The sequence below is a fragment of the Larus michahellis genome, chromosome 2, assembly GCF_964199755.1.
Source record: "Larus michahellis chromosome 2, bLarMic1.1, whole genome shotgun sequence".
In the NCBI taxonomy this organism is placed as follows: Eukaryota; Metazoa; Chordata; class Aves; order Charadriiformes; family Laridae; genus Larus; species Larus michahellis.
Window position 1 is genome coordinate 4,739,006 of NC_133897.1, and position 24,411 is coordinate 4,763,416.

The following is a 24,411-nucleotide window of genomic DNA, read 5'->3' on the forward strand; positions in this document are numbered from 1 at the left end:
GTCACTGAAGTATGGAGAGCATGTTAGCATGACCAGAATTAGACACCTACATGTGGTAAGACAGTTTTTCAGGTGCCACTAACCATATTGTCTAGGTGCTCAATTTAATTTCCTAACTGGGGGAGCCCAATACCATTTCAAAGTTCCCTTATTCTTTTGGGGCAGCAGTTGGAGCCCAAACAGAGTACTCTATAACCTGTCAGTCATCCATATACAGGTATCTAACGTCATTTGAGTCAAATCCAAGTCCTTCATGAACTAGAGTTCAGATACTTTGTTGACAATTGAGCATCTTGCATTATGTCCACAATACTATTATAAAGATAATATTAGATAAATAAATGTACCGTTGAAATTAATTCCTTCAACAGACACAGCCCGGTTCCTAGTCACTGGCATCTAGTACTGTTTTACATTCCTGGGGTTGTCCCACTTGGCCCTCAACTGCTACCCCAAATGGTTAGGATTCCCATGACACAGGATTCTCATACGTCCTGTGTCATATCTGCCAGCCCCAGGCTAATGCTCCATATGCTCTAGGGTCTTACATATGACATTTGGTAGGTATGTTTAAGCAGCTGAATAACTCCTTTTCTACATCATCTTTGCTTGTAGGCAGTGCGTCATCATTTAACTTGTACTAAAACTTCTTTAAAACAATGTAATTAGCATTGTGGATGGCAAGCACTGGACATTCAGACAACCTGTGTAGTAGTCCAGCACAGCTGATACACCATAGTTTGCAAAACCATTTGAAGCTATTTGCATCAGCTATGTGCCCTCAGAAATGTTGAGGAAGTGCCTCCTCCAAATGTTACTTACCATGATCGATCCAACCACAGGACCCTTGATCACCCACCACAAGGCAGTGTTGTCATTCATGTCCCAGCAGCTGAAGTCGTTAATAAAAGAATGGGGTGGGAAAAGAGAAGGAAAGAGAAAGATATAACAAGGAAGTTAAACTTACAACATTTTTTAAGGGAGCAGAGAGTGGGAGATTGGTCTTGTAGATAAATTATTTTATTTGGGCTCAAAGGCACTGGTTCTTCAGTCTGTCCCTGTTGTAGCTTTTACAGCATTTACCCAACTTATCTGAAAGGAAAATAAGTTATTTTGTGGAAATTTTAGTGGTACCTCTTACTAAAAAGTTTAGCCATTTTGGAAAATGCCTGTATATGTGTTTCTATGTCTACAGACAATACAACTGTGAAATTGTCCCTTTAAGCTAACATCTCAGTAAAAGGGAAAAAAAAAAACAAACAGGGATACCTTGAAGGGTACGAGATAGTTATTCCAAAGTTTGATGTCTCTTAAATTTTCCAAGGTAAACAGATATGAATGTTGGTTCCTGATCCTGACATGAGTATTCGTACACATATCTAGTACACGAGGATGTATTAGAGAAGGGTTGTGTTCACATATAGGAATGATTTTCCAGTCATTGGGTTGCAAGTACTACCAAGGATTCATCTAAGAAGGTTCAAGTACTGGACACAGATGGGGTCATCTCCTTTTTTAAGCTGTTGGGAGTTAGTCATCATAATTAAAATGGCATTTCTACCTCAGCATTTAAAATCTTCCTCTAGATACAATGAAGAATTCTGCTGAAGTTTATTCCATATAGATGCGTTTGGACATTCATTTGTACAGAAAGCTAATTACAGCACCCGTATACATACAGGGTTTAAACTTTAACATATATTTTAAAGCTAGAAAAACAATAATAATGAAAACAATCCTATTTCCCCTGCCACACCACCCCCACTACGTTATTTTAAGACATTAAGAATTTGATTGTCAGTTAAAAAATGTCTTCTGTTTGTGTCTGCTTTCTTCCCCTCATGCTTCCCTCTGGGAAACATAAAATCACAGAAAAATGTCTACTTTGTACCTGCAGTTCTGAGAAGAAGGGTTTCCCCTCCTTCTCAGACCGCAGCCAAAAATCCCAGCAGCACTTGTCATAGTGCATTTGTCAGATGCCAAGAAACAGTTTGGAAGAGCATACAGGAATAAACTACTGCTGATCTTATGAGAGCTTAATACAGCTTCTGTGTCATTTAAATGGCAGTGTCTGGGGGAAAAGTGAAAATCTTTAAACAAAAGTATATACATGTGTAAGTGTGAGGAGACAAAGCTAAAATGCTATCATCAAAGTGCATTTGAGAGAAATCCCAAGCAGCTGTGACCAGAAATCCCAATTTCTGGTTTAGAAATTTCAGTTGAACTTAGATATGCAATGTTTTACTGGATTCCCATAAAACCAACAATAAGGGTATGTGTGGTAGAGCTAGTGAGAAGAGAGAAAATTAGAACTGGGATGTCAAATTTGCACAAAAAGACATATTTTTGCTCCTATCTACAAAGCCTAGAAACTTAAAATCCCCCAAAATCTGTGGGACTGATGGCTGAGGTTTTCAAATGCAAAGTAACATTTCTGAGTTACCTCACCTTGGATGCCTAAATTAAAATATTTGAAAGGGGACAAATATTCAGAGGGAACTCATTCTCACCCACAGTCTGGAAACCAGGCTTTCTTCAGTTATCAACAATTGCATGCCACAAAACAAAAGCACCTAAAGTCACCAATTATCTCTTTATTTCTTTGTATACATTAATAAATGAATTATTCTGAAAATTACCCACTATTTGCAGAGCTCAGCCTCTCGAAGAAGAACATTAAGTCTACCCTGAAAGTCTTTAGTGAGTTGACCCATGCCATAAGAACCTGAGCAAATTCTAATACAAATCTGTCTGTACAAGCAGGCACTGGTGTATGGCAATTTGTCTGTGTGGAAGTGAGAAATTACAGGGGATGAAATCTACCTGCTCTAGTTCCAATCATCTCTACTGAAGACATCTACAGCCCAGCTAATTATCCTAGACTCTGGTTGGAACAAATAGACACTTGGAGATTGTTGATTATTTTTTTTCCTGCGCTGATGTATTTTAAATGTATACTCTGGGGTGATACATCATCCCTTTAAAATGCTTATTCTTCTTAGACCTATTCCTCTCTTTTTACAGGTTGTCCCCAGCAAGCTCAGTTGTAAATGTCTACTTTGTAGGTGTCAACAATGAATCAGATCAAGCTCACACAAAGGTTTTTTCAAGGACTTTTTTTGTCCAGTCCCTGTGACATCTATGGGATGGATGTGGTGGAAGAAACACAATTTTCTCTTCAGATGAACGTGACCAGAAGGGAAAAAAGCCCCAATGCACAACAAAACAGTCTGTAATATCTGCCAACAAGCTGTACTACATAAACAAGCTCCCTAATTTCTTTCAAATGCATTGCTACAGTGGAGGTCAGACACACAGGACTCTTTTTCAGGATGGATGAAGGGAAGGGAGCCAGTGCGATGGGGGAGGGATGTGATTTCCATTTGAAAATGCCAGAGTCCAATCTCTGTTACGTCTCTGGTGTACATCTGGAATAATTCCATTTAATTCAGTAGCACAGCTCTGGACAAACAGACAGTTGCATTTATCTCCACAAACATGTCACTTACAGTGATGTGAATCAGGAGCTGAAGTCAAGGGAGCTCTGCCAGGTTTATAAGGAGCAAGAAGGTGGAGACTCAGACTCAGAGTCTATATTTTAGTCCACGCCGTTGTGACAGTGGTTTCCCAGTTCAGTAATTTCTGCAATGTTTTCAGGCTCATGCTGGCTTCTCCCCCACCCCCAGAACAATGCTAGTTGATTTTTAAAAAGTAACCACTGAGACGCTCAGCTAGAATCTGTCTAAATGTGTTGCATGCTAAATAGTTTCTCAAACTAAAAGAAAGGAAAAGGGGGTTTGGTTTTGTTTTTCTTTTTTTTTTTTTCTTCTTTTTTATTCCTTCTTTTTCCTTTAGCTTCTTGTAAATGTCTCATTCCCCCTACCTGCAAAATGCAAGGACTGTTTGGACTCCTAAGAGAGATTAATGCATTTACGACCAGTGTTGCAATCATAATAATGACACAACAGGGGGTTCTGGCTTGTTTTGCATGGAAATAAATGATTTAATTTGTCTTAATGTCAAAATAGAACATTGGGTCAAAACACTGGTATACCCAGTGGAGGAAGGGCTTCATGTACTTTCCAAAAAGAGCATGAAAGAACAAGGATGACGAAAACCCAACAGAATAGTGTCTTGTGCAAATTTTGGATCCAGGTATCTGTAGTATAAGGCAAAATTAAAACATAAGCCTAAGTCTGTTAGAAATGGGACTTGGGTGCATAATGAAGCCTTTCACTCAGATCAAGGTTTTCAAAGGACCACTGCAGGATTTCCCAAATTTTAGAATAGAATAGAATAGAATAGAATAGAATAGAATAGAATAGAATAGAATAGAATAGAATAGAATAGAATAATATCAGTTGGAAGGGACCTGCAATAATCACCTAGGCTAACTTCAATCTTCTTCATTCCCAGCATTTTTTCTAACACTTCACCAATTTCAAACATAACTGTCACAAAAAAAACATTGCTAAGTTTGTATTTTCAAGGCATACATTCATGTCTATTTTTACCAGCTATGTCCACTGCTCTAGTAGACCAATCTACTGACTAGCGAGATGTGCAGGGCATCTCTGGGAGCAGCCTTTCCTTCTGGGTCTTTAGAAAACAATACAGGATCTTTGCAGGTTTTGTTTTTGTTTTTATTTTTATTTTTTTTCCCTACAGGAAGAGACCATTTGGGTGGAATCTACCTTCTTGAATTCTTTCTGAAATTATTCTCTTTCCTCATTTTTTTTTCACAAAGACAGGATGTGGATTTCTGTCTCACCTCTACTCATCTACCCCACTAGATTTCTGGAAAAAAACTCTCCAAGGGGAAACTAAATTCCTAATTGCCTTTGTAAATCAAAACTCAGCAACTCCTTCTGCAGATTTCACTCATCACATAAAAGATATCTGCAATAATTTCTATAGATGAACTCAACACGTTTATCTTCATAATCAGTTGGAGAGGAGGAGACAATTACAAATGTGTTTCACCTGGCAGCTTTTTTAAGATTTGATAAACCATCTTGTGGACTCCACTAATTCAACTGAGAAGGGACTGGAAGGCCACTGGGCAGCTGCAGGTTTACAGGTTAGATACCTATACCTTCTTTCATCAATTTACCAGTGCAATAGGGACATAAACATTGAATTATGGCTATTTACGCAGCTGAACAGGAAAGCACTCTAAATTGAACACTGTACCTAAACTACTTGCATACACAAATCAGTCAGAAATTAAAGGAGAAATTAGTCATGTCCTCTGATCACTGTATTCCTGTTTCATCCTTGCCATTGTGCTGAATGCACATGAAATGGTTTCCCACACAGTGATACCTACCCAGTATCATCAAAGTGAAGTCTCAGCACTGCCCAGACAGTGACACAAATTGTTGGGGTACCTGTGGAAGATAAGATGGTGATATCGTTAGCGGTCTAGACACATTTACTACTCAACAATGAGCACTTTTTACAACCTCTCGACTGAGGTTTTATTTTCTAGTAGCACTCATGCGTGAAATAATGCAATTCATTACATTAATTCAGAGCTCTAGAAACATCTATCTCAGTCAGAGGACAGGTTAGTCTTGGTGGGATTGCAGGTGCAAAATTGATAACAGGAAAGAATAATGTCATTTCAGGTCTTTATTGCTCGAAGTTGTTCTACTGCATCTTGTTGCCTGAACTTTAAAACATAGTCTGTACAAAATAAAAGCAGTGATGTCAGCTTTCATGTCTAGAGCTACTGTAATTATGCAATAATTGGAGAGCAGCATCTGTTGAGCTGTAATGGCATTATTGTATTCTTTGTATTCATATGTAGTTTGTTGTAAATGATTTGCACATATTGCATTTTCTCTGTTATTCTCTAAATAGATGATTTTGCTTTATTCAAGCAAAAGAAATCAGTAGAGGACAGTTTTCCAATACTCACAGGAATGTTTCACTTTTTTTTCCTGAAAAAATACCCCAGACCCCCAAAAGATAATATTGGGAGCAAGAATTAAATTTCTGTTTCAGACTTTCCTTTACGCTTTAAAAAATGCATGTAAAAGACAAATTAAATCAAAACGGTAAGAATCCACTGAGAAACTTAGATTTACTTTCCTTTCTGAAAACACTAAATGTGTGGTTTTTCAGTGTATTTTTTTTTTTATACAATAAAAGACAACTCTGGGTAAGTTCAATCTATATTTTATGGCAGATAAAATCTTTGACTAGGAAACTGCCTACATCTATTCAGGCACCACTGGAAAGATAAAGTGCTAAAAAGCAAACAAAATAAGGACCTTGATAACCCCAGCTTGCAACAGTGAATGAGACTGTCATAAATTGACAGGAACAATTATGTTTCATACATTTTGCAAGGCTGTGTTGATGTCATATTAATTAGTCATTCGACTGAATCCACTTAAGAGAGTCTCTGTCAAATCTTATATTCCTGCTATCAGAAATGAAATTATCCCTGTTAGACCTGGATGACTGATTAATCCCTCCTTCTTTAAAAAAGCACACACAGAAATATTTGAAAGGAAAATGATAAAAAGAAATAAAATGACAGGCTTTGGGGAGAAGAAATCATGCATATTTAATTTAAATTGAAGTCTGCTTTTCTCACATGAGAATACTTAGAAAACATTGAGATCTTTGTGAACTTAACAGATGCACAATAATAAAAATAATCTTTAAATATCAATCATGGGTCTGACGCGATATCTTGTTTGCACTGATTTGTACTATATAAATTTTGATGGTATGAATAGTGTTCCAACTCTGAAACATGGGCCGGAAGGCAGAATTAGACTAAATGTATCATAAAAATATAGTTAAAAAAGCAAATTTCTTATCAGCTTGGAGTTTTGAACCATCTGCTACATGAATATGCATATACGCACATTATTTTTCTTTACGTCAAAAAATATGTGTATCTTCATCACCTTCTTTTCAGCTTCTGAGTAACATTAAAAAACAGACAAGCTTCAAAGGCTGAGAAGACCTATTCTTCCTGACTATGTTTCTGCCCTGAGTAAGGAGCAGGCATTAGGAGAGTTCTCAGGAAGACAGCAGTCTATCTGGAGAATTTGCCAGCATATTGCATATTTAAGAGGAAAAAATTGTTTGGATCGACACAGCCATATGTAGTTCTCATTAATCAAATGAGGACACTGATGCACTCAGCACATTTTAAGAAACAGATAAACATCCAGATGCTGCAAAATGCTGAGCTCTTGCTTATTGCTGCTTCAGTGCAACTCCCTCCCCCTCAGCTCTGAGCTGAGGGCTGCTTTTGTCCTACATGACTTGCGTTCAGTCTGGAAGAGCTTCTGTTCTTGCAACATGCCAGTTGTTCTTACCAGGTCAGGGGATCTGCTATTTGAGTTGCAATATACACAAACTGAGAAAATATTGTATTTTTAAAAAAATTAAAAAAAAAAATAATTCCACATTTGGGGATTCTCTTAGTGTTATTAATGGATATTACTGATACCACTTTGAATATGAAGTGATATCTATAAGCTCTATATAGATCTATAAGATCTATAAGATCTCATTTATAGTATTCAACTCAAGACCAAATATTTTGGGGTTGCATTATAGAATGAGTCCATCTGGGTAGTTCTTTCATTACAGAGACCAATTTATTTAAAAAAAACCCATTCAGTTAATATGCTGTGTTGCAATATTCTCATGTTCAAAGGAACCTAGAGATGTGAAATTTGTGCAAACTTAATTAAAGGAACCCAACCTCTGATTTACGTTCAGATTGCAAAGATTAACACATTGTTGCTTATTATAGTTGTCAGATTTTCAGGTACATAACCCTCAAGTTTTCTTTGAAAACAGACTTATAGTTCAGCTAAAATGTGACTATACATCTATGGATAGTACAAGGGGAATTTTGAATATCCTTTTCCAACAGTTTCTTTTCCAATAGCCTTATCCAATAGCCATCCTTTTCCAATAACCTTTATATGCATAGGTTATTTCTGATCACTTGTTCTTTCTTCTCTATACCTTTGCTTCTATTGTATTAAGTCTTTGCCAGGAGATGAGAATTTTTGTGTATATACAGCTGCCTAAGGAGGGAAAAAACAAAACCAGATGTGGATTACTTGAAGGTTCAGATTACATGAGGATGCTTTTTTCAGAGGAGAATAGTTTAAGGTATGTGGTTTGTATGTAGACTTCACACATAAGGATATTGGATTATTTCCAGATTATTGCAGAAGTATGTTTGTTTAAGTATAAAAATTGAGTTTAACCTTCTCAAGGTACATTTAAATTGAATGTTTTCTTCGGCATTCATCATCTGACCTCTGCACAAAAACACCAGGAAATAACCGTTTGAATTAACATGTTGCTGGAATCAATTTATATCCAGAAGGCCAGGACAAAAAATAATTACACTGGTTATCATCGTGCAACTGGCCTTTCTGAAACAAATCTTATTTCTTCCCATTGCAAGCTTTCATTTCCCATCCAGATAGGATGAGCATATGTGAATACCCTTTGGATAAATTTTCAATTTAGCTATTATCTGGAAGAAAGGCAGAAAAGAAGTCTTAGAAAATGGACTAGACTTAACATTGCAGATTTGATTATACTGAAGAACTTGTCATTAAGATCATATCTTGTAGAATGCAATTCTTGGTTGTGGACTACATCTCTGCAAGAGATGTGGTGTCCTCCAGATTTCAGTTCAAGTCTATTCAGACAAAAAAGCAAAACACAGTTTGGTCCACAGTGGTACTTCTATACAAAGACTAAAATTATACTTTGAAACTGTATGTGGAAATATGAGATGGTTCATGGAGCTGTCTTTCACACTGAGACACATTTTAGACAAGAATTGTCACGTACCCCAGCCAATAATAGTGTACCAGTAGAAATATCTCCTCTCTGGGAAAAAGGTTTCTACCAATAAAGTGAAAAGGTACAATCCCTCAATGAAAAGCCAGAAGTAGTTGGACATGACACAGTAGTGAAAAAACACCATCACTGCTTTGCATTCCACCTGCAGAGAATCAAGAAAAACAGTTATTTCCATGTTGTTTCCACCTAACAGATAGAGAAAATACTTTCAACCTCTCCAAATCTTTTATTGGAAAGGAAAACAGCTGGGACTGGTATTATACACTTTTAATAGTAAAGTTTTAAAAGCATGAGAAGAACGTGAGGTGCCACTTAGAGAGAGAAGCTTGAAAGGGCAGATAGCCAATTTTACCAGTGGGAGGTGGTCGACGAGAGTCTGCAGACAGCTTGAGAACATCTTGCATTAGTGGGAGTTCATATTGTCAATGGACGCTAATTGCTAGACTTAAGCCCCCTTGCAAGGATTAAGTGCAGAGAAGAAAAGAATCCACTTGTGTATTGAGAAACCTAAGGAAGTATGTGAAATGGCAGGACGATTGTGGAAAGCCCTGAGAGCGGGATCAGAAAGGATGCACCCTCCTGTGTGCAGTTGAGCATAGTACTTCCTTGCTGTTTGCAGGTGCTGTCACTCAGGGACAGAAAATGAAAGTAAGCATAATTGTAAAGAAAGCAGAGTGATTTACTGTGAAAAACGACTGCAGGTTTCATTAGTTTACTGGGAGGGAAACTGGTGGACAAAAGAAAAAAAAGAAAAAAAAAAAGGAACGGGGGTTGTTTAGCCTGGAGAAAAGGAGGCTGAGGGAGACCTTATCGCTCTCTACAACTACCTGAAAGGAGGTTGTAGTGAGGTGGGCGTCGCTCTCTTTTCCAGGGGACATTTAGATTGGATATTAAGAAAAATTTCTTCAACAAAAGGGTTATCAGGCATTGGAACAGGCTGCCCAGGGAAGTGGTTGAGTCACCATCCCTGGAGGTATTTAAAAGATGTGAAGATGTGGTGCTTAGGAACTTGGAATGTGGACTTGGCAGTGCTAGGTTAATGGTTACACTCAATGATCTTAATGGTCCTTTCTGACTTAAATGATTCTGTGATTCTATGATAAAAGCCTTAGGTGGAAACCAAGCTCTATCTTGACTCTGTGAGAGTAGGACACGCTTGTCTTTCCAGTGTTGCATCCCAGGGAGACAACATTAGTCCTAGAAAAGCACGGCTTTACAACAAATAAGAGCAGAAACAGTGTATAAACTGGAATACCCTGCCTGGGGCAATGGGACACTAATAATTTTGACTGGTTCACACTTTCACTCCATTCTCTGGGACAAATCTACAACCAATATGTTTAAAACATCAGATTTTGAGTTTCTACATGGACGCTCTACCAGGGCTGAAGATCTGGTCATCAGATGGCTGATTTTAATGTATTTTATGCTTCAGGTGTTTCAAAACAATGAGGCAGATGCCACTATTAGAAGAGTGGTGCAAACAAGCTAAGATCTGACATGGCTTCAACTTTATAATGGAGAAGAATTAAAAGCAAAAACTAGTTCCAATGACAAAGAAAAAACCTGACTAAGAAACTATACAGCTGCACTTCCCTTGTGGAAGGGACCCATAGGGAATAAGGTCTTAACTCGTTGGATAAAAGAGATCTCAGTTTGGGAACTCACTGTAATTCCATCATAATTACACCCACTGAGCTGATTTATCAAATCAAATATTAACCTTAAATGCAAGAGGAATCGGGATTTACATGTAATATACAGCTAAACGCATCTGTGGAAGAGACTGCTTTCCATGAAACCTCACACTGCAGAGACCAACACATGGCTAATACTAATAATTTTTTGAGAGTGTGACTGACAGGGGTATTTTCTATGTCTGATTGGTCAGTCTCCTTACACATGACACTGTCTGACATCCAGAGCAAATAAGGGTCTGGAGAAAAAACAGACCTTCAGATGAAGGAAATTGCTTGTGTCTGCTCTCATCCTACTTATCACTATGCAGATCTGTGAAAGGGAGAAGCAACCCAAGTAGAGTCATAAACAAAAACTTCTAGGTTTGTCCTAAGGGACAGACCACTGGACAATGATCATGAGACAATACCATCCACGGTTTTGCTGGAGGTAAATTACCACCAATTACCTTCTCTCCCAATAGTTTTTCAGCCTATAATACCCAACAGACTGCTGTCTGCCTCACTATTTTTTGTTATCTCATGATGAATAAAATAAAGGAAAAGGCTTTGGCTTTGGTTTCACTTACCGTTGAGATAAAACAGTGGTTGCCATCCTGTTCAGCGTAAAGAACCCCATCTTTAATGAATACAGATATTGCACGTAGGATGAATGAAACAAAAAGGTTCATGTGGATAAAATTTCGAGTGCAGTGAAGCTTCCTGGAGAGGAAAGAGCAAGGGAGAGGAAAAGAGGAAATAGGAAAAAAAAAAGAAAAAAAAAAAAAAGACTTTTCTTTCATAGAAACAGCATACTAGGCCTGTCTGCACACACGGCCAGAGCTCCTAGCACCTTGGCAATAAGAATAGCAACATCTGAAAGTCAAGAGTGCGGATAATACCGACCATAAACCTGAGTAAGAGGAGGATTTAGGGATTTTCCTATAAAAGCATGCAGAGTAGCATAAAATAGACTCAGTCCAATGCAGCTTCAGTCTCCTGAAATGTGGCTACTGGAGTGTGTCGAAGCTGGGGGAACAAGTCTATTAAAGGGCTGTCTCTCTCTTATTGTACGTGTGGTAAGATAAAAGCTTAAACATTGCTTTGGGCTGATTAGCTCCACCTTCTTTCTTCAAGTGACAGAACAGCTCACTGCTCATGTCCTGACTCACCTGAAACGACACAGGATAACCATGGCCGTGGTAAGGGAAACAAGGGAAGTGCTGTATCCAACTGTGTACAGAGCCTTCACAGAGAGATAGTAGTAATCCTTGGGAGGCAAACAACACACAGTTAAATGTTCCATTTACGGTCACATCTTCTTTACCCTGTCAACATGCAGGGGGAACCACATGAAGGATTTGATTTTTAAACGTCCTGGTTGTTTTCCTCTCTTTGTTCCCCTGAGATCTCACTGTATGTCAGAGCATTGCTCTATGTCTGGTGCACCCTCGATTCTGCATGCTGTGAAGCTTATTTATCGGTGAGCTAGTAAAGGCTGTCTATATTTCTTTGACCACAGTGCATGTATCTGTAGAAAAAAAAGTAGTTGGCTAAGGGTTTCTTTAGTCAATAGAGGAAGAACTGGGGGCTTCTAGAAGTTACAAGCTGTATCAATAGTAAAGTCATACTCTGGAAATATTCAGTATAGGGCTGGGAAGGATTTAAATAGGAGAGATGGGGAGGGACCCTTTATGAGGGAATGTAGTCATAGGATGAGGGGTAACAGTTTTAAACTGAAAGAGGGGAACTTTATATTAGGTATTAGGAAGAAATTCTTTACTGTGAGGGTGGTGAGACACTGGAACAGGTTTCCCAGAGAAGTTGTGGGTGCCCCTTCTATGGAAATGTTCAAGACCAGGCTGGATGGGGCTTTGAGTAACCTGGTCTAGTGGGAGGTGTTCCTGCCTATGGTAGGGGGGTTTGAGTTGGATGACCTTTAAAGTCCCTTACAACCCAGTCTATTCTATGATTCTATGACTCTAAATCTTGCTTCTCACATTTTTATGCCCATAAATATCTGATTGTTTCATTCCAATCACTATCAAATCAGACCATGACCAGAGGCTGGACAAAAGCAACCTGCTGTTCTCCCCCTTCATTTGTTTTTAATTATGAGATTAATTCCCACCTGGTTATCGGACTCTGTTTCATTTTCATCAAAGCCACAGGCATCATAATAGTGAGGAAAAGGTTCAGACCAGCCATCTTCAGTGCAATTTCTGCTGATGTCCCCTATGTCAAGTACAGTTGAGAATATGCCATTGCTGAAACAAACAGCAGGATATACCCTCCCTCCCCTTGATACATGACCAAAGAAAACCCCATAGTACCACTGGGGGTACTTATTATCTGGCTGTCCAGAGAAGACTTTATTGGCATCTTAAAAGTTTAATGACATCTTTAATGACCTAGTTCTACACTTGATGCCTATGGATGTCTACTACTACATCTGGTCACCAGAAAGCAAAAAAGATTTAACCAGTATAGTCAGTGCTTCCAGGCCACCAAAGATCTCATTCCCAAGTAGGCACCTAAAACAGGGGTCAGCTAAATGTCCTTTTCTCTCCATAGACTCTGAAAGGCATCTAGGGAATACAGCTTTGATGTAGTCATCTACACTTCAGATGGCTAAAGGTTAAGTCCAATCTTTAAATATAGGTAGGACCTATTTGGGATAATCTATAATTGAGGCATCCCCATGGGACTGGCAAGAAAACACAAAGCTAACATGATTTTTTGGAGTAGTCATTGGAAGCCAGGCAGGATACAGTAGGATATGTAAAACAGACATTACATGTCTATGGTGAGGCAGCTGGATTATTCTCCTGTAGTCAGATAACGTGTATCCCACTGATTTCTCTTCAAGCTTAAACTCTTATCTGACAGTGACTTTGTGAGAAGCTTTTGTAGGAAAACAAAAGAAAGAAGGAGTGGGAATCTCTTCCCTGTCTCTGTCTTCATAGCAGTATGTTCATTTACATCACCAGATGTCCAGTGTGTCTTCAGCTGACAATTTCAAACCTGTTTCAGAGCTTCTCACATTCCTCTGCCTACTATTTGTTCCAGTGCCAGTTTGTAACCTTACTTTAAAACAAATGTTTGCAAGGAGGCTCAAAACTAGCTCAGAGAAAACCTCATTCTCTTTTTCTCTCTTTTTACTCTCATTGTTTGGCTAATCTCATACAAGGACTAGCTCCTAAACGGTTTTCAATGACACAGCCAAAAGGCTTAAAACTGTATTGGGAAAGAAGAGCTGGGGGTAGAGGAGGAAAGTGTCTCTTGACACTCACTTTGTTACTGAGGCTGCCTGAGGTGGGATGGCCCCTGTGGTGCTCTTTTTAACCACCATTCCTCTTGCCAAAGCTCAGTGACCTGGTTGAAAAAATCGAGCTGGGCTGCCGGCTGCATTTACTCCTCTCCAGTACAATAGAACAGTTTCCATTTATTGAACTATTACAGTTTTTGGAGTTTGAGCTGTACCTTGACCAAAATTGATGGAAATTTCCAAGGTTGTTTTTTTTCTTTTTATTTTTTTTTATTAAGGTTGTGCTGCTTCGCATTCTAAGAGCAATTTAGTCATGCAGCTCATAACACTAGCAGTGACCTTATTTTTAAAGAATCTGTTTGCCATCCATGCAGCAGAATATATCTATTTAATCACAGCATTCATTTAAGAACATTGCATTACTTGGCAAATATTGGTAAATTATTCTTGCACATTCATCCCTAGTTTTCTATGGAAAATAACCACTTAATCATGGTGTTGACTTTCCTTAACACCATTTAGTAATTACTGTTAAGCAGGTAGATATAATTTACAAAAACATACTTGCTAGATTGCAAGGCTCAATAGTGGAGGAATAAATTTTCATAATACTGCTAAAAGTAATGCACCAGAAAATGTGTCACCATAATTAGAACCCATTTGAAAATAACACCTAAATGGCAGGAGAAAAAGCTTGGATCTTCCTTTTTAACAGGGTTAAAATAAAAAGAGAAACTTTCCATGGTTCTGTTTCTTACCTAGGGGAGACTGGGCTGTGCTTTCCAGCAGGTCATAATCACCTATAAAAGTGGAAATTTGGTAAGAAATAGTTTTGATTGTGTTTTCTATTAGGACCCAAACTGGTCTCTGCGGAAATTAGTAAATAAGATCCAATTGATTTTTATTTGTTTGGATCAGGCCCAAAGGCAATAAATACTTGATTTTGTCTTTTCAGGAAGTAAACACAGTTTTACTTGTGAGTTTAAATCACAGCTGAAGGTATAAAATTAAAAAATTGCTACTGCAAGCAAGAAGCACATAGCTAAAACCACATACAATCAAACTAGGACCAATTTTATTCAAAAATACTAAAGTCAAATGTTACATCTTTAGAAATTTGCATTTATAAACCATAAATATTGAAGTACAGTCTGTTTTCACAGAATTAATGAAAAATTATTTCCATTCATCAGTGACAAAAGGTGATAATTAATTGATTTCAAGTAAGATAGTGAAATTTTGTGGGTTTAGGTTAGATCATATTGATTTCTAAAACTTACCAGATTTTTACTTTCACTTTTTATCACCGTGTTACAATGAACTACGCATATTAATTATCATGGCTGATACACAAACAACTTTCCAATAATCTGATATTATCATATGGTCTACATGCAGTTTTTGAGAACAGAGGTACATAGGAGGCAGTCAGCAAAACTGGCTCTTACCTGCATGGGTTTGCCCCATATTATCTACTTCCCAACCTGAAATTAGAAGAATAAAAATAATTAATTTGATCTTGATAATAGTTTGATTCCCATAAGAGGAGTGGATGCAGCATTGCCCAGAGACGAACTGCAAGAAAATTTTGTTTAAATCCTTTTTTTCAAGATGAGACTGTATTATTATGGCTGAAAAGTGGTTTTCAGAAGACAGTCGATTGCATTATATTGTTAAATCTCTGGTTATCATGGAGTTTCATCAAACTCTAAGAAGCATAAGAAAAAGAGACGAGGGATCTTATTTGTGTGTTGTTTCTTTTTCCTTTTTACTTTTTTTTGGGGGGAAGGAAAGTATCTGAAATAAGAAAGACCCACACATTTCCAGAATATTCTGATGAAATCCATGCTGATTTGTATACTAAAAATACAAATGTTACAATGAGAAATCATAAAAAAGCAGGTTTTCATTAAAAGTTTTCATTTTCTTTCCTTTTGTCCTTCCAAAAGAAAATGTTGGGATTATCTCAAACCAGTCCTTCACCCGCCCTACTAAGTACTTAACCTGAATTGCCCTGAAGTCAGTCTTTTCCTGAATCCTCAGTGGATTTTAGCTCAAGTTCCGTGTTGGGGAATGCATAAAAAGAAGCTGCCCCTAAGCCACCGAGTGGTGCTGCTGCGTCGTGCAGCGAGAGATATCGAGGAGCCTGACAAAGCTGTCCACAAATAGCTCTGCCGGTGGCCCACCAACTAGGGAACAAAAAATGTTTCCGAGGTTTCATTGTCCGCTATGTTGGGTTAAATGTTTAGATTAGCTTAGTTCTGCATGCCCTGGGGTAACCACAGGGCTACAGGTTGTTCTTCTTTAACCCTGAACATATCGTCAAACCTTAACTAGGGATTGGAAAAGCTGTTCACTGATTTCAGGTATGAGAGGGTTTTGATTAATACTAAAATCCAAACAAAGATTGGTTTTGATCCTATGGGAAAGCAGAAAGACAGCATCTAAGGAAAAAAAAAATAGTAGAGAGAGTCTTTTCAGCACAACATAAAAAGCATTTTATATTTTATATTTTTTCCAAATTCTTCATCATATAATAATTTAAAATTCATTGATTTATTTCCTCTAAAATAAATCAGATGTGCTTTTTATCTTCTAAGATAAAAACCAGGGCATTTGGTATGAAGATGATGGTGGGAGCCTAAAAAACTAAGCTGAAACATCAGGTAGGCTGTACTGTGTCTTTGAATGGATGTATTCGACATCAAACCTACACATTCCACCCACCAGTTGCTCTGGAGGTTTAATTTTGAAAACCATGATGAGAAGACCCTTTGTCTCCTGGCTTCTCTGCCCAACTCCAGCTGCATTCATAATTTCACATATGAGAATTCTTGGATGTTTGCGAATATGGGGTAGGTGAACTAATTCTGAAAAGAAGTCGACCAATGTTCCAAGCAAACATTTTCCATCAACCTGCTGCATCAGACTAAATTACCAGATGCTGCAGAAGCGCTATGGCTGTGCTCCAGATTCTTGGCAGAATAACAGGGATGCCTCTGCAGGATAATAGGTTTCTCTCCTAAGCCTACCAAAACCCAGGTTTATTAAACAGTGATATAGCTCAGATATAGATGCCTGTGTTGCTAAAATCTGAATTCAGAATATGAACTTTAGGATACCCTGTGGGAATTTTTATCCGTGGTTTTATTAGGCAGAGGATCAAACAGCAAGACACTGTTCCTCCATCACTGTCTTTCATAGTGTCTTTCGTAGCCTGCTGACACTCAGATCAGTACCTTGTAATGGAATTGATTCCTTACATGAAGGCACATCACTCAATAGCCTGACCCACAGAAGCAGGGTAAGAAGAAGCCGCAAAAAAACTCCAAAAAACTTTCTGACTCATAAAAATCCAGTTTTATTTTACTAGTTGTACAGTGTGGCTTAAATCCTGAAATGTGATATTAAAAACTTTCCAGAATTCTTCTTGAAGGAAGATCAGGCCAATATTAAGTAGATTGAAACCTGAGGTTTCTGGGATCCTGACATATTATGCTGATGGTTCAGAAAATATCTTTTTTGAAATTTAAATGTTTTACATTTAGCTATTTTTTTCCTTTTATCTAAAAAGAAGAAAATAAAAATTAGCATTATTTCACTTCAAATATGGGTGGTAGTTAGTCACACTGATGTTAAAATATTAGATTTTAGTTCATTTGAAATTTCATGTCATCTGTAATAGCAGTTAAAACGTCATATTTTTGTAGTTTGATGAAATGAAGAGGCTTTTTATATTTTTTTATATATATCCAAATTATTATTGAATTTTAAGTCTGTTTGGACATTGTGAAAGGGTTCACATTTTCAATAATGTTAATTTTCTGATTGCTGTAGGAGCAAACTTGCCTTTTGTTAACATTTTTCGACATCTGAGTCCTTGCTAATGTACTGAAGAAAGTTTTGGTACAACCTTTTACTATACAGGCTTTTAGGCTTGATCCAACAACCTAATTTTCACTAATAAGTTAAGCTATTGGAAAATCAATTAGATTTACACTGAGCATTATGCCCTGAATTACAACTAAATGTCAAAATTCGTCTAATGAGTGTCGGGATAACATACACAAGTATATTTGTGGGTGTATGCATATACATACATATAAGCATACAACATACAGCCACCATCTGGCTTTAAATTCCTGCATGCTGCCACTGGCCTTCTCTCTGACACCATATGTTTATGTATTCTGCTCCAGAATATGCATATTTACATGATAGATAACTGTGCCAATGGCTATGTTTGATCACATGTATGAGAGGGCGATGGTGTTTATTTGGACTATTTCTGTGCTTAACCTTTAACATGTCTACATATACAGGGATGAGGCCTGAGCTTGTGTTTGAGCTGGGGTCGTAGGAAGTCCAGACATATGGTAGTCCTTCTCATTTTTCAGATCATCACCCTGAGACTGTATTTTTCTGTGTTTTGGGGTTTTTTTTTTGTTCACCTGAGTGCCTTTCTGACTCTAGAGAGACCTCAGCAAATTTTCTCTTGTGTCAGTGATACAATGGGCAAAATTTTAGGGCACCCTGCCGCATGGGCTTTCACACAAGTCTTCTCATTGCTTTACTCTTAGGACATAAACAGCAAGAAGCTGGTGCATTAGACTTCACTGATGAAGCAGAGAAAGCCCATCAAGATGACTAGACAAAATACATTACTTTCCCAGAAATGAAGAATACATAAAATATGCTTTTCATCTGCATTTTGACTGGAAACCCATTTTTCAGGATTTTAATTCAAGGATTCTATTCATGACTTACATTGACACCTGTGCTCCTCACATGTAGAATCAGAATCATAGAATCATAGAATCATTTAGGTTGGAAAAGACCCTTGGGATCATGGAGTCCAACCATCAACTCCACTCTACGAAGTTCTCCCTTACACCACATCCCCCAACACCACATCTAAACGAGTCTTAAACACATTCAGGGATGGTGACTCCACCACCTCCCTGGGCAGCCTATTCCAGTGACTAACCACTCTTTCTGTGAAGAATTTTTTCCTAATGTCCAGCCTAAACCTACCCTGCTGCAGTTTGAACCCATTCCCTCTTGTTCTATCGCTAATTACCTGTGAGAAGAGACCAGCACCAAAAACTCTAAAATGTCCTTTCAAGTGTATTTAAATGTGAGCCCAAACTACAGAGAGATGGACCCAACAGCAACTACTAAACAGTGTCTTAGAACACTGTTTTAAAAATCAATGATTGCTTACATTAGCCAATAAACTCCAGAGGAAGCTAACGTTATCCTTCACAAAAGAAGGGTTACCCAGTATACTGACAGACAGCGTTACTCACTATTTGACCAGAATGAACAGGTAAGTGTTACTCTTTGGCAAGTAAAGCGAATCTTCCATTAGTGCTTTAACTGTCATCATTAATTAGATGTTATCTGCTTAGAGACCCTAGAGAAAACCCATCAGAATGCTGAATTGTCATTTCCAAAGACTAAACAGAGAAACCTAACATAGAATATATTACTCGTTTCTAATTTCTGCATGAAGAAGTGAAAGAGAAGAAAAAAAAATAATCAAAGGACTTGCCAATGGCTACCCATGGAGTTAGTGGCAGAGACCCAGATATTTCATACCCCTTATTTGCACATTTGTCAGACTTTCTTCCTTGGTTTTCATGTGCTGAATCCCAGAAAACATAACTACTTCCTCACTATCCTCCAACAGAAGAGAAATTTGATGCAAGCAATTGTTGCTTCTGATTTAAAGTGAACAGGACTGGCAAAGCTAAAGCCAAGAAACAGCCTGGGTACGATGAGCCTCGGAGCTCAGTGCAGCCTTTTAGATCCTCTCCTAAGTGCCAAATGTGTGCTGGCTGCTTGCGGTATCAGCTGGCATGGCAACTGCTTTATCTCCCATAGATTTGTTTATCTGAGCACAACTTGTGTTTAACCCTTTTTTTGCAGCATTTTTCCCTTATTAGTGGCAGGAGGGTGAATGAAATGCTTCCAAAACTATTCTGTCCTGAAATGGCTTGCCCACATTTTTCCCTTATCGCTGTTGTTCCCATCTCAATATTATGGGCTGGAGGACTGGTTCACATAGGTCATCCTCTAAAAAGGTTGGATTTCAATAGCATTAAGATCAATGTGCAAAGCTCTCACTGGTTTTACTGCGTGTTGATTCTGTGCAGAGACTGGGGCAGAGAAAGGTTATGGAAAACATTTCCTACGGTCACTTGTTACCTCGCTGTCCAGCTATGTGGATAATGAGCTGGTTTAGGCAGGAATCCATTTTTTTTCCTGTTTTATATAGCACTGATTAGAAGCCTAACATTTAATGTATAAATATGAAATAAATCAGTGAGCTCTCACGCCCGACTCGGCAGCATCCACCACACTGTGCCTTTTCGCTCCCTTCCCCATCGCTGCATGCTGCTCTCAGGCACCAGCAATCTGTTCAGCCGGCTGGCAAAGCCACAGTCAGGAACAGCAGCCTACTTAGCAGCTTTTCTGGAGCTTTCTAAGCTCCCTACACAGCTACCCCTTGCACACCCTGCCCACTTGCTTCTAGGTTGATGGTTGGACTAGATGATCTGAAAGGTCCCTTCCAACCTGGGCAACTCTATGATTCTATAATGCCCTCTGCCTTTTCCTGTGCCTTGGCACACCCGATCCCACATGCACACTACCCAACCATCCTGGTTCTTTCACTCCTTTTTTTTGCGGGGGAAGTGATCCAGAATCAGCTACTAGGTCTTTAAAATCTCAGAAGAATCTGTGGAACGTGGAAGCTAGGCAAAGTTACAGAGTACGTGGCCTTACGGGTTCCCACACCTTTCCTATACTAAGTGCTTCCCTCCACTCTTTCCAGAGATTTTGGTCTCTCCAGCTTCATGCACTATAGAAAATACTTTAAACTACAGATTGAAAGTCATTAGTCACTTGGTATTTACTGTGCTATCGACATTTGCCCAAAGGGATTTGTGAACATAGTGATTATAGAAAGACAGTACAAAATTTCGAGGTATTGTTCATTGTATTCAGAAAACCAGAAAACTGAGGCAGAGGAAAATTAAGAGTAAGTTTAGGAAGCCCTGGTTTACACATGGATGTTTGGATAAGAACTGGTACCTAAGGACATCCAAGGAACTGCTCTGGTGGGGCAAATACATCCCATCAAATTTACCCACCTGAAGATAAGTTCATCTGTTTTTTAAGTCTTCTCTCATAAAGGGCAGAGAGACTGGCACTTCCAGAGGGTGATTTTTTTATACATCTACCATAAGATGAGATGAACTAACTGCTGCAAATTCTATGTTACCCAGTAGTTTGTGCAAAACATTGCGGTAAAAGCAATGATGGAACTGATATACAAGTCCTTTCTTCCTATATCCCATACTAATTTCAGGGCACATGGTTTCATGACATAGACCAGAAGACCCAGTGGATCATGCCTGGAGATCACGGGAAAATACCAATGAGGACCCACATGAAGAACATAAAGGCTGTAGTATATAGGGCTGGCTGAAGCAGGACTGATGTACAGATATGATCAATAACATGTAAGGGAGATTATGACTTTCTTCTTCTCTTCCTTTTTTTTTTTATCAAAAGCTATGAAACTAGCAGTGGACTGAGGTCACCATAGCAACTGCGAGCCATCATCTAAACATTATGTGTATCCTTCCTATGAGACTGTCTGTCACAGGAGCATCCATCAGAGTACAGGATCAATGCAAATACTATTGCAGGGTCTCCTAGCTCCAAAGAGGGCACGGGTTATATTTCAGAGAAAAAAGAAACGTTGTTCAATGGAGATTATCAGTTATGAAATAGGTCCCAGAGAAGAAAGCATATCAAATCACTTGCTTAAAGGCAAGAATGAATGTGTGACCACTACAACTAAAATCTTGCAATCAACTGGAACTCCTTTCTCAGTTATTTGAGACAAAAGAAGAAAAAAGAATAGAGCAAAGACTGCTAGTAAAGGTTGAAACATCTGCCCATGTTGCATCTACAGTGGTACTTCAATATATTACCTTTTGCTGTCCAAGTGTTCTCCAAACTACTCGGCATGTTCCACCCTTGTGTGCTTCCCAAAGGAACATGATTTTATTTTCCAATCACAAATTAGCTTTCAGGTCCTATTGTCAAAGGTCTTGAGCTGCATTGTAGCTTTCCCCTGGCCACTGCAGGATGTCAATTTGCAAAGGACCAAGGACTTGATCTTTAGCTGAAATGCTCTCGGTCATATTGTATATATCAGTATTAGAGGCACAGAGTCTTATTGGTAGAATCTTTGGTAGGAAAGGCCATAAAATGTCCTTTTCCTGTAAAAAGCATCTATGAGGCCTTAACTACTTGATTGGAAATGTAGATACAGTTACTATTCTTTGATGGCAATATTTTCCTCCCATTTCCCTCTGCATTGAAGATAGACTTTGTGATCCTGTGACCGAGGAGGCATGCTTAATTATAGTTTGTCCCCCTCACTTTGGAAAAACTTAAGTAATCCCATGGATTTACTGCCTGTGGAAAGCCTAGGGATGAAAACCAACAGGAAAGGACTTGTTAATCTACAAAGCGCTATTATCTTGGTTATTGGTAAGACTTATTATTTTTAACATTGACCCTTGATAGGTACCTTGTACCCCTTCTTTACATCACAATTCTTTCTGAGACTTGCGGAATGCTAAGCAACAGTATCACACATGCAAAGTGCAGACAGATTTGAAAGCTGTCCAAAACTTTTAGCTGGTATATATATTTAAAAAAAAACAGATACCCTTACATTGAACTTGCTTCTGAATGCTACGTAGGATCTTATATAAAGTGAAGGATGAAACTAAGGTATGCACTGAGTCCTGCTTGCTTCAAAGACTAATTAAGATCTGATGGATTATTATTATTCCCATGATGGAAATGCTATGGGAAGGGTCATGTCTGTTTTTCAGAGTCTACTTTTTGATTCTGGTGTTTGTCTTCCTTTGGTTTTCCTGCAGGATGTTGAAAAACCCACCAGGGGTGAGATATAATTGAATAGAAATCTAGACTTTTGCATTGATCATTTGCCTTGCCTATTTGACAGGCAAATGCAATTTCCAATTTCAGACTGATGAAATGCTGATCTTAATTTCCAAGAAATAGACTTTAGTAGCCAGGAAATCCTGCACCTTCTACTTCAGTAGAAAATAAGCACACAAACTTCCAGACACATTTTGTTGTTTAGAAGGCCCCTGATCTTTAACAGTCGTCTGTTCTTTTTGCTATACCAAAACATAACAATACATAAACCAAACAAATAGAAACTGTAACTTGCAAATATCCTCAACAGCTTTCGCCTTGTGAAGACAATGACTCTTATTTTCTTTTCATCCAGTTTGGGAGTTACATACCATTTTCACATAGTCAGCACTTAAAGGCTTTACCAGGGCTGTTTCCCCACAAATGATGCAAAAGGGCTTTCCACATATGAACATGTAGTATCACTTCTCATTGACTCTTATCTTGTCATCTTATTCTGTTTGATTAGGGATAATATGTAAACTCAGACAGGAGAAAAACCCCACAAATGGCTTCCCAAACCCAATTAACCATGCATTCATAAATCCCATTGTCCACCCATGATATCTCTAGTGCAGAATATATCAGGCTTGGTGTTCTTATGACAAAATATTTGAGTGTCTCCCTGTGTTTTTAATGGGATCAGTAGCAGGCTATTTTCAATTTCTTGTTTTCAGGGACAATAAACCTTGTTGGCTGAACACTGAAGTCATAAATTCCAGAGCAGCAGCAAGCCAAACACTTTGATTCAAAAATGTGAACGTGAGGGATGTAATTCCCTCTTAAACTCTATAATACCTGGATACATTCTTTATTCTACTGTATTTTAATTAGGACCCCTTAATCCTGGTATCAACATAGGATGAATTTTATGTCTTTGGTAAAAATTATGTGCATTTTCTCTGTCTTACATAGTAAACCATGCTTTGCAGTAATGTTCTTTTGGGTGTAGCAGGTAGTGTCCTAGACTGAGCACTAGATAAACATTCTGAATTGCTGGAAGATTCAGCAAGAGCTAATCATATTTGTTATTTGGATTTGTGAATGAAAGCTTTTTCCTCAATGTGGAGCATATGGCAATGCTCAGAAAATGCCTATTATCAACTGTATTGTTTTTACTGCAAATCAAAGATCCAAAAATATGCTCGTTTCTGATCTGGCTATTGGGTTTCTTTCAATGGTCCATTTGAATAATGTGGCTTCGTATGTTCCAGAGTATTTCAGCTGTGCAGGGCAAAGGAAAAAAAAAACAAAACCCACAGACTTGGCTTCTGTAGATTTCCACTGCCAGACTGTATCACCTCTGTCTGGAAAAAAAGGGAAAAAGAACAAAACAGAAAATTTTCCAGATAGAAGTGCAGATCACTGTGCTGGGGCCATCTCTAGGTCTCGCTATGACATACTGAAATGCAACATCACAGCTTGAAACACTTTTTTTTTTTTCTTCCTTTGCAAAGGTACCTTAGAATGCTTTAAGCATTCTCCACTCTTGAGTGGTTGTCTTTGGAGTTGGTACAGGGAATGCACTGGAGAAAGCATAACATACAACAGTGACAGCATGGAAGTTATAGCTCC

The 24,411-nt window shown here is 38.3% G+C and overlaps 1 protein-coding gene across 17 annotated transcripts in view; it reads right to left on the bottom strand.

Annotated features, from left to right (window-relative positions):
• The window catches only part of ADCYAP1R1 (ADCYAP receptor type I), a 143,240-nt gene that overhangs the window by 26,509 nt on the left and 92,320 nt on the right, over positions 1-24,411 (bottom strand). For all 17 annotated transcript variants that reach the window (XM_074573990.1, XM_074573988.1, XM_074573992.1 and 14 more), the window contains exons 5-12: positions 15,255-15,290; positions 14,565-14,606; positions 12,670-12,773; positions 11,711-11,808; positions 11,129-11,261; positions 8,851-9,004; positions 5,330-5,390; positions 823-892 (exon numbers count right to left, since the gene is read on the bottom strand). In XM_074573990.1, the coding sequence (XP_074430091.1) occupies positions 823-892; positions 5,330-5,390; positions 8,851-9,004; positions 11,129-11,261; positions 11,711-11,808; positions 12,670-12,773; positions 14,565-14,606; positions 15,255-15,290 (698 nt within the window). The remainder of the gene's footprint in view (positions 1-822; positions 893-5,329; positions 5,391-8,850; positions 9,005-11,128; positions 11,262-11,710; positions 11,809-12,669; positions 12,774-14,564; positions 14,607-15,254; positions 15,291-24,411) is intronic.